The 12,500-nt window shown below is 51.9% G+C and overlaps 1 protein-coding gene across 2 annotated transcripts in view; it reads left to right on the top strand.

The window, feature by feature from the left end:
* Nucleotides 1-12,500, top strand: part of LOC135105147 (uncharacterized) — a 307,777-nt gene that overhangs the window by 96,617 nt on the left and 198,660 nt on the right. The window contains exon 7 of one of the 2 annotated variants that reach the window (XM_064013199.1): nt 2,704-2,754. In XM_064013199.1, the coding sequence (XP_063869269.1) occupies nt 2,704-2,754 (51 nt within the window). Of the gene's footprint in view, nt 1-2,703; nt 2,755-9,480; nt 10,150-12,500 lie in introns of those variants that run through there. The other variant, XM_064013200.1, reaches the window with a different exon arrangement.

The raw sequence follows: 12,500 nt of genomic DNA, 5'->3' as shown, positions 1-12,500 counted from the left end.
CTACGTATTTTTTCCCTCTCCATTGTGAGTGCTGATGTTGCTGCTGTTATTGCTGCTGCTGCTGCTGCTTGTGCTAGTGGTGGTGGTGGTGGTGGGGTTTATTTATTCATGTTGTTTTACCCCGCGTCCTCTCGTTGCGCCGCATCTTTGTGAAGTTTTTCTTTCCATTCTCGCCCTGTTATCTTCACCTCCTGGTTCTTTGTTGTCGGTCCCGCGCACAGGCAGCCCAGGCAGCCCAGGGTCCCGGAGAGAGTGTGCAGGACTGGCTGAGTGGCGGGGGGCGACTTGTGGGGCAAACCTGTGACCCGCTGGGCCTCACGCCCTCCCGCTGCAGGTGTGTGTGTCTGGCCGCTGTGCAGGTGAAGGTCAGACACGGGCGGCCTGCGGCCACCGACACCCGGACCGAGTGCTTGCCGCCGCGCCACTGAGCCAAGCGGGACTGTGCCGGGGACGAGACGCCGCGGGGCGGAGTGTCGGGGCGGGGCGGGGCGAGACGGAACCTGGCTTGACACATCAAGGAGTGTGAGATGTTGGCCAGCGTGCGGGCGAGGGCCCCTCGGGGGTGGTGGTGGTGACGTCACCACCGCCGCGTGTTGGGACTACTGCTGTGGGGGGCGGCAGCAGCAGCAGCAGAGTGCCGGCCGGGGGCGGCGACCGGTGGGTGGCGGGCGGGCCCCACCAGGGGCATGGTGATGCCGGGCTGGCTACGGGCAGCGACGGAGGTGGCGGCGGCGCGGGCGGCGGCGGCGGCGGCGGCCGGCGAGGAGGGGCCGGGCCAGTGAGCGGCATGGCGGGGCTCTGCGGCTGTTGGCAGCTGTCCTCGCATGGCCACTGCGACGGTTGCGGCTACAAGGTGCTGCTGCGGGGCGCCCTCAACCCGGGGGAGCGGCCCGCCCGCCAGGGGAACTCTCCGCCGGTTCTTATCAAGAAGGAGCGGCGTGAGGAGCCCCCCGCAGCAGGCGACACGCCCATCCGCCAGCTGCAGGCGTCCCCCTCCCAGCACCGCCGCCACTCCCACCCGCTGCACCTCGCGCCCCTGCCGGGGCCCGCCCTCTCCCACAGCCTGCAGCGTCGCCCGCCCCACGGCCTGCCGCAGTCCTCAGCCTACAATGTGCCCCTGGAGAACGAGGCCGCCCCCGCAGGCGCGCAGCAGTCGTGCCCCGTGGGCGCACAGCACGCGTGGGCGGCGGGGGCGGCCTTCCCTCACCAGATGCTGCTGAGCACGATGCAGCCTCCCGAGGAGCTCCGCACCTCCTCCCGCTCCCGCCAGCCTCCCGCAGTCCCGTCAGCGCCGCCCTCCCCGCGCCCCGCCCCCAGGCCCCCGCCCTTCGATCTGGGCTCCTTCATCCCTCCGCTGTCTCCCGGAGGCCTGGGGGGCGGGGAGCATGAGGGGGCGAGCTTCTTTTGTGGGGGAGGCGCGCCCGCGTCCCACCTACACACCCGCTACCACGCCCTCAGCCTGGCGCGGGCGTCCTCTCGCTCCCACACCGACCTGCGCGAGGCCCCGCCCCAGTCCACCCCACCCCCTCCTCCCCTCGCTCCCGCCCACCCTCCCTCTACTGCTCCTTCACCCTGCCGCCCCCGCCCCCGCCTCCCCGCGCCCGGAGGGTCAGCGTGCGACGCCCCCAGGAGGTGCGCCCACACCTGTCTCATGCCTTGCTTCCTGACACACTCACCTGCCCACCACAGCGAACACCACTCTGCACCGCCACACTGCACCGCACCACCTCATCACCACACTGCACCGCCACCACACCTCACCACCACACTGCATGCACACAACTAAATTCCTGCAAGCCACACACACACACACACACACACACACACACACACACACACACACACACACACACACACACACACACACACACACACACACACACACACACACACACACACACACACACACACACACACACACACTTTTGTTTAATTTTGTATAATGTAAAAATAAATTTCTAAGTTCACCATTTTTAGATTTATTATTTACCTTCGTTGTTGTTATTTTCATTATTATTATTATTATTATTATTATTATTATTATTATTATTATTATTATTATTATTATTATTATTATTATCATCATCATCATCATCATCATCATCACTTATTTGTTAGTAACAGTAGTTGTAGTAGTGGTAGTAGTAGAAGTAGTAGTACTAGTAGCAGTACTAGCAGCAGTAGAAGCAGATAGAGCAAGCGCAGTATTAACTATTATGACCACTGTACGAAGCACACACACACACACACACACACACACACACACACACACACACACACACACACACACACACACACACACACACACACACACACACACACACACACACACACACACAATAAATCAAATAAACCTAACCTAACAGTCAGTCTTTCCTTCAGTGCACTCTTCCTTCCTCAGCGTTCCACGTCACTCCGCACGCCATCCATTATTTTATTGCAGAGGTTTCGTTATGTCCTTTTGTTTTTCTGTTAGTTTTGATCGATGTTTCTTCCTCTTTTCTTTGTTTTCCGGTAAGAATTAAGTTTTTATCCCGTTAAGTACTTTGTTTAATCTGAATAATTTGAACTAATATGCCTCATTTTAAATTAAGCATATATATTTTTTTATTTTTTTCCGGTTCAGTTTATCAGTTTTTATCCAGTTAAGTTCTTTGTTCAGTCTCAATACATGAATTAATACCTCTTCATTTATTCCCGCAGAGCAACAGAAGCCAGCCAGCCATCGGGTTGAAGCAGACGCAGAAATCCAGGGTAAGTACTGACGCTCTCTCCTACGCTAAGCCTCCCTCGAAACCTCTATTGTTTACACGTTCTCTCTCAAGGAAGCCCCCATGTGAGAAAACGTGCCTTCTTTTGGTAGACTATGGTAGATTATCCGAGCGTAGATGTGTCGTTACCTTGCCTTTGTGTGTGGAGAGCTGTGGCGGTGGTTCTGTTTAGCTGTGAAGGTATGTGTGCTTTTTTTACTATTTTCTTATGTAAGAGGAGAAGGCCTAGGGCAACGAAAGACTGGAGAAAAGGCCCAGTCAAGGTTCCCGAACAATTATAAGAAAAAGTATCTTGTAAAAGTGTTGCTCTTCTCTTTGTGTGACTGTCAGCTCTTCCCATCTCACCTTGCGTTGGCTGGGGGTAATATTCGTAATGTTCTCCTGTGTGGTGTTGCCTTCAGAGCACATGAGAGTTTGAAGAGTACAAAAAAAAAAAAAAAAAATGGCTAGGTGGACTAAATACTGTCTCTGTCTTCAAACTTATCTTCCTTTCTGTTAAAACTTCCTTTACTTCACCCACCTTTCTATAAAAAAAAGTACCGATAAGAGGCGAGATCTTGTAAGGGTGAAGGAAATAGTATCAGAGGGGCGTGGGTGAAGGGGCGTGTAGACTCTAAGGCACTTAAGGACAAGGTGTAGTGAGAGAAAACAGCGGAAGGTAAGACCAGAAAAGTGTTGGTAGGACATGAACTGGGGGCTGGGAGGGACTTGGTGAGGTAGGAATAGGCGTGGAAGGGGGCGTGGTGGGAGACGATTAGGAAGGATGCAAGATGGAGAGGCGTGGTGAAGTGTCAACTGAAGAGAGTTGGGCGTGGGCGTGGCGGGCGGAAGGGAAGATGCTACAGCTGGGAGAGGAAGGGAACATAGTGAATGTCAGAAACGGGCGTGGTAAAACTGTAGTCGGAGAGAGTAGAGTAAAAAAAGAAAAAAAAATACAGGGAGCGTGGAAGAGAGCGCAGTGGGACAGAGATGGAAAGGGGCGTGGCTGGGCAATAGAGGAGGCAGGCGTGGCGGAGAGCAACAGAGAGGGCGTGGCGGAGAGCGAATGGGAGAGGACGTAACAAAAATATGAGAATTCTGGCTGATCTGAACCGGAAGTTAAAACAAAGCTGGAACCTGGAGTGGCCGGGAAATGTGCAGGAAATGTGTAGCTGGAAAGGGCGTAGAATTGCTGGAAGAGTCATGGTAGGACTGATTTCAGGGGAGGAGAGAGATGAGGTGTAGTGAATATGCATCATAAGCTTGTATTCAAAAACACTTTGCTCTCTTACCACGACTATTTTCCAAGGACACAGAGATGATCAGCCGGGTTCACAAGAGTGTTCTTCCTGTTAATAATATAGGAATCTTGTTAATCTGTCACTAGAAATATATAAAAAAACATCCTTAAAAACGCGTGTCATTTCAACTAGAGCCTTTTGAAAGCAGTGGAGGTGCGGCGCAGAAGTGTTTCAGAATACGGTTCATTGAATCATGAGCCTGTGAGTGGCTGGGGGTACGTGATGGAGTGCAGGAAAGTGTTGTGGTGTTGTGGTGCGGCTGTGGTGTTCCCAAACCTTCACGGGGCCATAACTTTGTCCTGCCGTGTTGTGCTGCTGCAGGTTGGGTCTCCTGTTGCACTGAAGTTGTTTGGTATAGTTGTTATTGGCCACACCATGCAGGTTTCCTTATTCATATGACGTAATGCTGGAGTGTTAACTGAGACATACTTAATAGTTAACCAACACTTGTTTTTATTATTATTATTATTATTATTATTATTATCATTATTATTATTATTATTATTATTATTATTATTATGTAAAAGTGTCTCTGGACTGGACAACGAAAAGGAAGTAAAGAAAAAAAAAATGCCCAGATTGGTGACAGTCTATATATACTCGTACATGATTGTACTGGACACACACACACACACACACACACACACACACACACACACACACACACACACACACACACAATAATAACAAAACATACATACCTTTCCTTTCCTTTACATTCTATCATTCAATTCCCCGTGGAGAGACTCGCTGTACCTACATACTTATATAAAACTGAGTGCAGCGTCTCCCTCCCCACCCTCCCACTCCCGCCCCTGGTCCTGGGTGTGCGTGAGGCCTGTCAGGAGCAGCAGGGCGGCGCCAGGCGGAGGGAGGTGCAGGAAGCTGACTCAGACACACTATGCCCACGCCTCACACTCCTGCCCATGCGTGAACACTGTAATAAAAAAATATCTCGTAAATGCTGTCTATTTTACACACACACACACACACACACACACACACACACACACACACACACACACACACACACACACACATACTAAAAATAGCCTTGTTTCCTGTGTAATACTATTTATATGTGAGAATATTTGTGTGTTTATGCTCGTGGGTAGTGTAAGGATGGTGGGGGGCTTAGTGTGGGGGTGGGGGGTGGTGGGAGATGTTTAAGAGAGCGTGTGATCTATCCGTGTGTGTGTGTGTGTGTGTGTGTGTGTGTGTGTGTGTGTGTGTGTGTGTGTGTGTCATAAGCTTATACATAGTAACATGACATAAAACTGTAAAATTTCTGAAAGGAAAAAAAGAATAATTTAATTGAGAATAAATGAAAAAAAATCCATGAACTTAAATAGTGATGTGAAGGAGAAATAAATAATAATAATGACGCACTGTAACAACAACAACAACAACAACAACAACAACAACAACAACAACAGCAGCAGCAGCAGCAGCAGCAGCAGCAGCAGCAGCAGCAGCAACTAACATCCTACTACCAGTTTTCTTTTTCCTTTTTTTTATATTTCACACTCAAAAAAAAAACACGAAAAAGAAAAGAAAGTGGAGAGAGAGAGAGAGAGAGAGAGAGAGAGAGAGAGAGAGAGAGAGAGAGAGAGAGAGAGAGAGAGAGAGAGAGAGAGAGGAGAAAAAAATGTGAAGGTTTACGATGAGGAAAGCATTAACGGAAGAGTGAAGAGACGGTGAGTGTACGAAGGAAGATGAGGTGATTAACTTTGAATTTTGGCGAGCTGTGAGTTGGGTGAGGGAGGCAGGGGTGAGAGGGGCTATGAGGCAAGACTAAATGAGGCAGAGAGGCAGGGTAACGTGGGGGCTCTGATGCAGGGAGTGAGGCAGAAATTAATAGGATGAGGGGGCGAGAGTGAGTGAGGACAGATGCAGGAATGGGTGAGAAGGGGAGGAAGAATGAGAGGGGCAGTGAGGGAGGAGTGAAAGAGGTTGTGAAAGACGGGAACGTGGGGAGGTGAGGCAGGAATGAGTGAGTCTATGAGGCAGGGATGAGAGGAACATTAAGGCAGGAGTGAGTGGGGGAGATGAGACAGGAGCAAGAGAGGCTGTGAGGCAAGGGTGAGGGGGGCTGTGAGGCAGAAAAGAGGGAGACTGAGGCGTCCGGCGGGAAGGTCGGGGGAGCAGGAACAAAAGAAGTGAAGGAAGCATGGAGGCGGAGGGAAGGAATTAGATTGGGACGCGGCACAGTGGACACCTGGAGCGAGGTGAGATAGAGAGAGAGGGAGAGGGGAAAAAAGAGAGAGAAAAAAAGCGAGACTAAAGGAAAAAGAAATTATGAAAAGGTCACAGAAGACGGGAAGAAGGAAGGTTAAGGGAGGTGCACGCGGGGGGGGAGCGGTTGGGGGTGGGGGAGCGTGATGTGCAGGATAGGTTATGTTGAGGAAGGAAGAAGTAGGGATAAGTGTGAATGAACAGGATAGAATTGACATCATCTGTGTGTGTGTGTGTGTGTGTGTGTGTGTGTGTGTGTGTGTGTGTGTGTGTTGCGGGAAGGTTATGTGGCGCCAGGTGGGAGGTGGTGGCTGCCTCGCATCTTGGGTTCGGCGAATTGAAGACACGTTTCTCTCTGGGCAGCATCACGCGTCCCTCTCCTCTCCTCCGTCACCTTCCCCTGCCCTCTCCTTCTCGGTAAGACACTCCACCTCCCAGCCGCTATCGCAGAGGACCCGCTTGCAACATGTTCTCTTATTCCTCGCGTCCCTCCCGCCGGAGCTGAGTCAGGGTGGCAGTGTCGAGTCCCGAGGTGTTATGGAGCTGATTCAGACGCCATAAAATTTTCCTTTGTAAGCAGTGAAGTGATGCTCAGTTTGTTTTTATATCGTCTGCTCTGAACCTGCCTCGTTTTGTTGATGTAAGGAAAGCTTTCCTCTTGTGGGAGAGAGCCAAGCGAGGAAAGAAATTTTTGGGGGAAATACATCTCAAGGAAGCGTTCAGACAAGAGGCAGGCCAAGGGAGCCGCTGCAGGACGAGGCACGCCAGGCCGCCACGCTCTGGTTGGTTTCACGGGCCTCTGCTTCATTGTCGCGAGGCATCAGTGTAGGCCTCTGGACCTGTGTGTGCAGCGAGGCCTGGCGGAGAGCTGGGTGAGCGAGATCCACCTCACCACTTAACGAGACAGCAGGCGTCTCTTGTGTAGGTGGGAAAATTACCATTAATGAACTGTTTATCTACATATGTATCTTATCAGGAAAAGAGAGCCTTGTAACTGTATTGTTATCTTATCTCTCTAATAGTCTCTCATTACCACTCATTCCTCTGTTTTATCGATTATTATTATTTTTTCTCTCTCTCCACGACAACACACCAGCGCCTATTGGCCGCGTGCTGCTCTGCCTCTCGCATCGCGGCGGTATCGTCCAGACACACTTTGGACGCTGCCAGCGCCACCAGGATGACATCCCCGTGTAGTACATTAGATTAGAAGGTGCTGCTCATCATAAGGAGCCTCGTGATGGCCAACAAGTCTGCTGCTGTTGGTTCCTTCTTCATGTTTCTTTGTGTGGCGAGGCGTTATCATGAGAGTGGCGCCGCGGTGTGTCCGTCACTCAAGCGGTCTGCCTATCCCAGGCAGGAAGCGCCGCCCCCTCCCCACCCTGACCCGCGGCTGCCTGGGCTGTAATACAGGTCGGAGAGTTGCTAACTTTCCACCGCCACGCCCATTAATCGAGGAATCCTTCCCTGCCTCCCGTGCCGCGCCTCACGCTGCCTCCCGTGCCGCGCCTCACGCTGCACCGCCGGGAATTGACAAACTCCGGCACCTGCCCCTCCCACCAGCACCACCACCCCGGGCCTCCTCGCCCTCTCGCCCTGCACGCTGTGTCCAGGCTGCTGGGGAAACTCCTGCCTGAAGGGCCGCCGCCTGTTTCCCTCGCCCTCCCCAGGCCGCCAGGAGGAGAGGAAGCTGGGAAGCTGCCACGACAGTGCCTGGCGAAGGAAGGGGTTGGGGGCGACTCTCGGTCGTTGCCATAGCAATGTGACGTCACCGCCGCGCCGCCCTGCACGTGTTGCCTGCCTCCTCCACCACCTCCACCACCACCACCACCCTCCCGCAGGAGTGGCGGCGGCGAGGGAGGACAGCAGGCGGCGGGGGAGGCATCACCACACGCCGCGCCACAGCCTCGCCACGCGCCGCCAGACACGCCGCGGCGGTGAGGCACGACCGGTGTGTGCTCACCAGGAAAACGATTTAATAAAACAAAACAAACCTGTCTTGTTTATTTTCGTTGTTTTTAATATCGTTAATATCATAATCCTCCTCCTACTCATCGTCATCATCATCATCATCGTTAACATCATCAAGCTATATTTATCTTTATCTTATTTTTTCTTTCGGGCCTGTCTTGTGTCGTGGCGCGTGGGTACTGTCAAAGGGGAGGAAGGTGTCAGGCCGCGGGGTGGAGGGAGGGAGAGAGGGAGGGAGGGGAGAAGGTAGGAGCAGCGTGTGACAAGCGAGGGGGCGTGAGAATGGATGTAGGGAGAGGGGGATGTTTGGAGGCTGGGTTGATGGTTATGAGAGAGAGAGAGAGAGAGAGAGAGAGAGAGAGAGAGAGAGAGAGAGAGAGAGAGAGAGAGAGAGAGAGAGAGAGAGAGAGAGAGAGAGAGTTATAGAAACGATTAAGAGAAAGCTAGATATGGAAATGACTAGAGAGAGAAATCTACTTATTATGATGGGAGTGTCAGAGAGAGAGAGAGAGAGAGAGAGAGAGAGAGAGAGAGAGAGAGAGAGAGAGAGAGAGAGAGAGAGAGAGAGAGAGAGAGAGAGCGGCAACATGGAAAGCGAGGTGGGCAAGGTGCAAGAATTATTGATCAAAGACAAAGCTACATGCAAGAGATGTATGCCCGGCGCTTACCACTCCTCACCCAGGGAACTCCCAAGCGTGCTGCCCGCGAGGTGATGAGAGGAGGTGCTCGTGCTGGAAGAGAGCGACGAGAGGAGGAGGAGGAGGAGGAGGAGGAGGAGGAGGAGGAAAAGGTACTGAAACTCATCCCTTCTTGGTTTTAGGTATACGTGTACAGCATTACAAGAGCTTCCTGTACCCCGCGCCTCGGCTTCTCCCCGTCTGTGGGAAGGAGAGTGTGATGAGGGTATTGTGAGGTATTGTAAGTGGCGGTGGTGGTCAGTCAGGGAGTGTGGGGGGTAGTTCCTTGTGTCAGAAGGGTGATTCTCTCTCTCTCTCTCTCTCTCTCTCTCTCTCTCTCTCTCTCTCTCTCTCTCTCTCTCTCTCTCTCTCTCTCTCTCTCTCTCTCTCTTTCCAGCCTGCAGCAGCGTGGTTCATAATGAGAGCGTGTTAGTAAGTCAAGGTAATGGCCACGTAGTAGAAGGCAGTAACTCGGCGTAATGACGGCGGTGGTAATGCACTCGGCATGCAAACAAAGGTGGAGGCTAATAAACGTGGTCGCCTAATTATTACGTTCATAACTCGGCGCAAGGTATTGTGTGGTGATGCTGCGGCGTTCCCTCGCGGCGCTGACCTGCAAGCAAGGCGGTCGCGGATATTTCGCGGGAGTAGTTTTGAACGCGGCGGCACAGCGGGCGGGGCGGCACGTGGTTGGCCGAGCGAGGCAGATGTGAGCCAATGGGGTGCAGAGGAGCGGTGATTCCGTGTTTGTGATTGGCCGCCACGACCTCCGGACCTGCGCAGAGGCTAGCGGCTGATGGATGTAAACATTGTCAGAGAAAAGTCTCACTTCAGTATCAGCCTGAGCGCGAGTGAGTAGGGGTCTGCTCTGCCTCGCTCCCGCCCGCACGTGACGTGTTGCTGTGATCGATGTGGTTAGAGTGTCCCTCGGTGACCCCCTTTAAGTGCCACGAGTGTTGAGTGCTTGGGAGTGCCACTATAGTGTTCCTGGCGACCCTGTACGGCGCCGTGCATGGCCGGGATGCTGGTGATATAGGCATAGGCGCTATAGGCTCACAAATCAGTGTCTGTCAGTCGCGCCCTGCAGTACGTCAGTATCGGAGTGTGTCGCGCCTCGTGCAAGTTCCGCGCGGCGATGGGGCGCTGCAGGTGTTAATAAGCGAGGATTACCTACCTGCCCCGAGGCACCAGCGGCAGTGATGGGGGATGCGGCAGGTGAGTGTAGCACGCACGAACTCACGCACACACAAGCAAGTGTGTGTGTGTGTGTGTGTGTGTGAGAGTTTGTTTTTGCATATATGTCACATGTGTTGACAGATGATACTCGATACTCACCTGAGAATATACTAGTGTTAAGAGCCGCGCGGGATGACGGAGCCACGGAGCCGTAGAGCCACAGAGCCGCGCGTGACACTGCTGCAGGAGCCACGGCGGGAGGAAACAATATGGGTGTTGAGATCTTATTTTTATCATTTTGTTCTCTTCTCGCCATTGTTGTGCTGGAGGAACATGTTGCTTGGGGCGGTGTGTTGTGGTGGTGTCTGGTGTTGTTATTGTGTTTGTTTGGCCTGGGTTGGTGTGAGACTTACGCCACGTGGGTGTTTTTTATTTTTCTTTATTTTCTTTATTTTTTTTCCCCCGTGCGTCAGGCAGAAGGTGTTAGGTGTTTGCTGTTTGTTTGTACTGAACGTCCCTTGTGTTTTTATGACATTTTTTTTCCTCCCGTTTAAAGCGTGCCGTGGGATAAATGTGGTTTGTTGTATTATGCTGGGAGGTTATTGTCTCTGTGTGTGTGTGTGTGTGTGTGTGTGTGTGTGTGTGTGTGTGTGTGTGTGTGTGTGCTAGCGTGCGTCGTGACTGCCCATTAATAAGGATGACTACTGTTACAAGTGTGTTTCCGTTCGTGATGGCGAATGTTTGAGTTACATTTCCAACAGGTAATTCATTAATACACTGACACACACTCCTCCCCCCTCCTCCCCATCACACACACACACACACACACACACACACACTATACAACTAACTCACCTTAATCAAATGCAATAATACAAGTTAAAAGAAGTGAAACACGTATATTATTAAAAGTATTAGTGCATGATGAGAGAAAGGAGGAAGAGGTGAGAGTGAGATAGGGAAGGTGACAGATTCCCAGCGTGTAGTGATGATAGTGACGATAGTGATACGGTGCCTCGTCAGAGCGTCACGGGTGGTGGTGGTGATGGTGATGCTGCAGTGGTGGTGGTGCAACGCGTGGGTGGTATTGGTGGTCGGTGGTGATGTAAGCGAGGGTGGTGGTGTGATGGTGATGTGGCGGGCTGGCGGTGGCGGTGGTGGCGGCTGGAGGGGGAAAGGTAACCGGAGCTCACCACAACGTCTCATCACTGCCACCAGGATGAGGAGCGGGAAGACCTTCGTGGCTGCGTGTGCTTCCCGCCCCTTCATCAATTCCCTCCGTGCCTTCTCTTCGATGTTCCCTCCACCATCTTCTCTCCCCCTCCTCCTTCTTTTCCTCCTTCTCCTCCCACTACTATTACTACTGCTATTACTGTTCTCCTCCTTCTCCTCCTCCTCCTCTGTGTTGTTTGTTGTTTTTTTCCTTCGTATTGCTGGTTAGTCAGTCAATCAATCAGTCTTCTTCTTCCTCTTCTTCTTCTTCTTCTTCTTCTTCTTCTTCTTCTTCTTCTTCTTCTTCTGCTAATAAGTCTTCAGTTGAGCGATCAGTCATTCAATATGTCTTCTTCTTCTTCTTCTTCTTCTTCTTCTTCTTCTTCTTCTTCTTCTTCTTCTTCTTCTTCTTCTTCTTCTTCTTCTTCTTCTTCTACTACTAATTAAACTTCAGACGACCGATCAATCATTCAATCAGTCCCTCTTCCTCCTCCTCCTCCTCCTCCTTCTGCTAGTAAAAATTCAGTCGACCGATTAATCAGTCAATCAGTCAGTTCTCTCTCTCTCTCTCTCTCTCTCTCTCTCTCTCTCTCTCTCTCTCTCTCTCTCTCTCTCTCTCTCTCTCTCTCTCTCTCTCTCTCTCTCTCTCTCTCTCTTAATCCTGCAATCCTTCACGGTAGTAGAGTCCTTCCTCTCCTCGTCCTTTCCGTCTCGCTTCGGATGTACTCACTTTTCATCCTCAGTTCCTCTCCCTCCCCATCCTTCCCCTCCCTTTCTCTCTCCTCCCCATCCCACTTCCCCCTCGTTCCTCATTCACCGTTGTCACGCCCCTTCCCTCCCGTCCCTCCCTCTCCTTCCTCCCCATCTTCCTTGCTCCACTTCTATCAGTGTCACTGTCCTCTTGCTCCCCATCTCCTCCTCCTCCTCCTCCTCCTCCTCCTCCTCCTCCTCCTCCTCCTCCTCTGACAGTCTTTCATCATAATTTTCCTTCATCTCCATTACTTCCCTATATCCTTCATTTCGTTAATTACGTTGATTCATAATTGCTGCTCTTTTTATTTATGTATTTATTTTTTTTCTCTGGCATACACAGGTGTAGGAAATATGGTTGTGTCATTAGCCATAACACCTGTGTGGCTGTAGTGGGCAGGTGTGTGTGTGTGTGTGTGTGTGTGTGT

Source organism: Scylla paramamosain, chromosome 11 (genome assembly GCF_035594125.1).
Source record: "Scylla paramamosain isolate STU-SP2022 chromosome 11, ASM3559412v1, whole genome shotgun sequence".
Taxonomy (NCBI): domain Eukaryota; kingdom Metazoa; phylum Arthropoda; class Malacostraca; order Decapoda; family Portunidae; genus Scylla; species Scylla paramamosain.
This window is presented reverse-complemented; position numbering and strand designations above follow the sequence as displayed.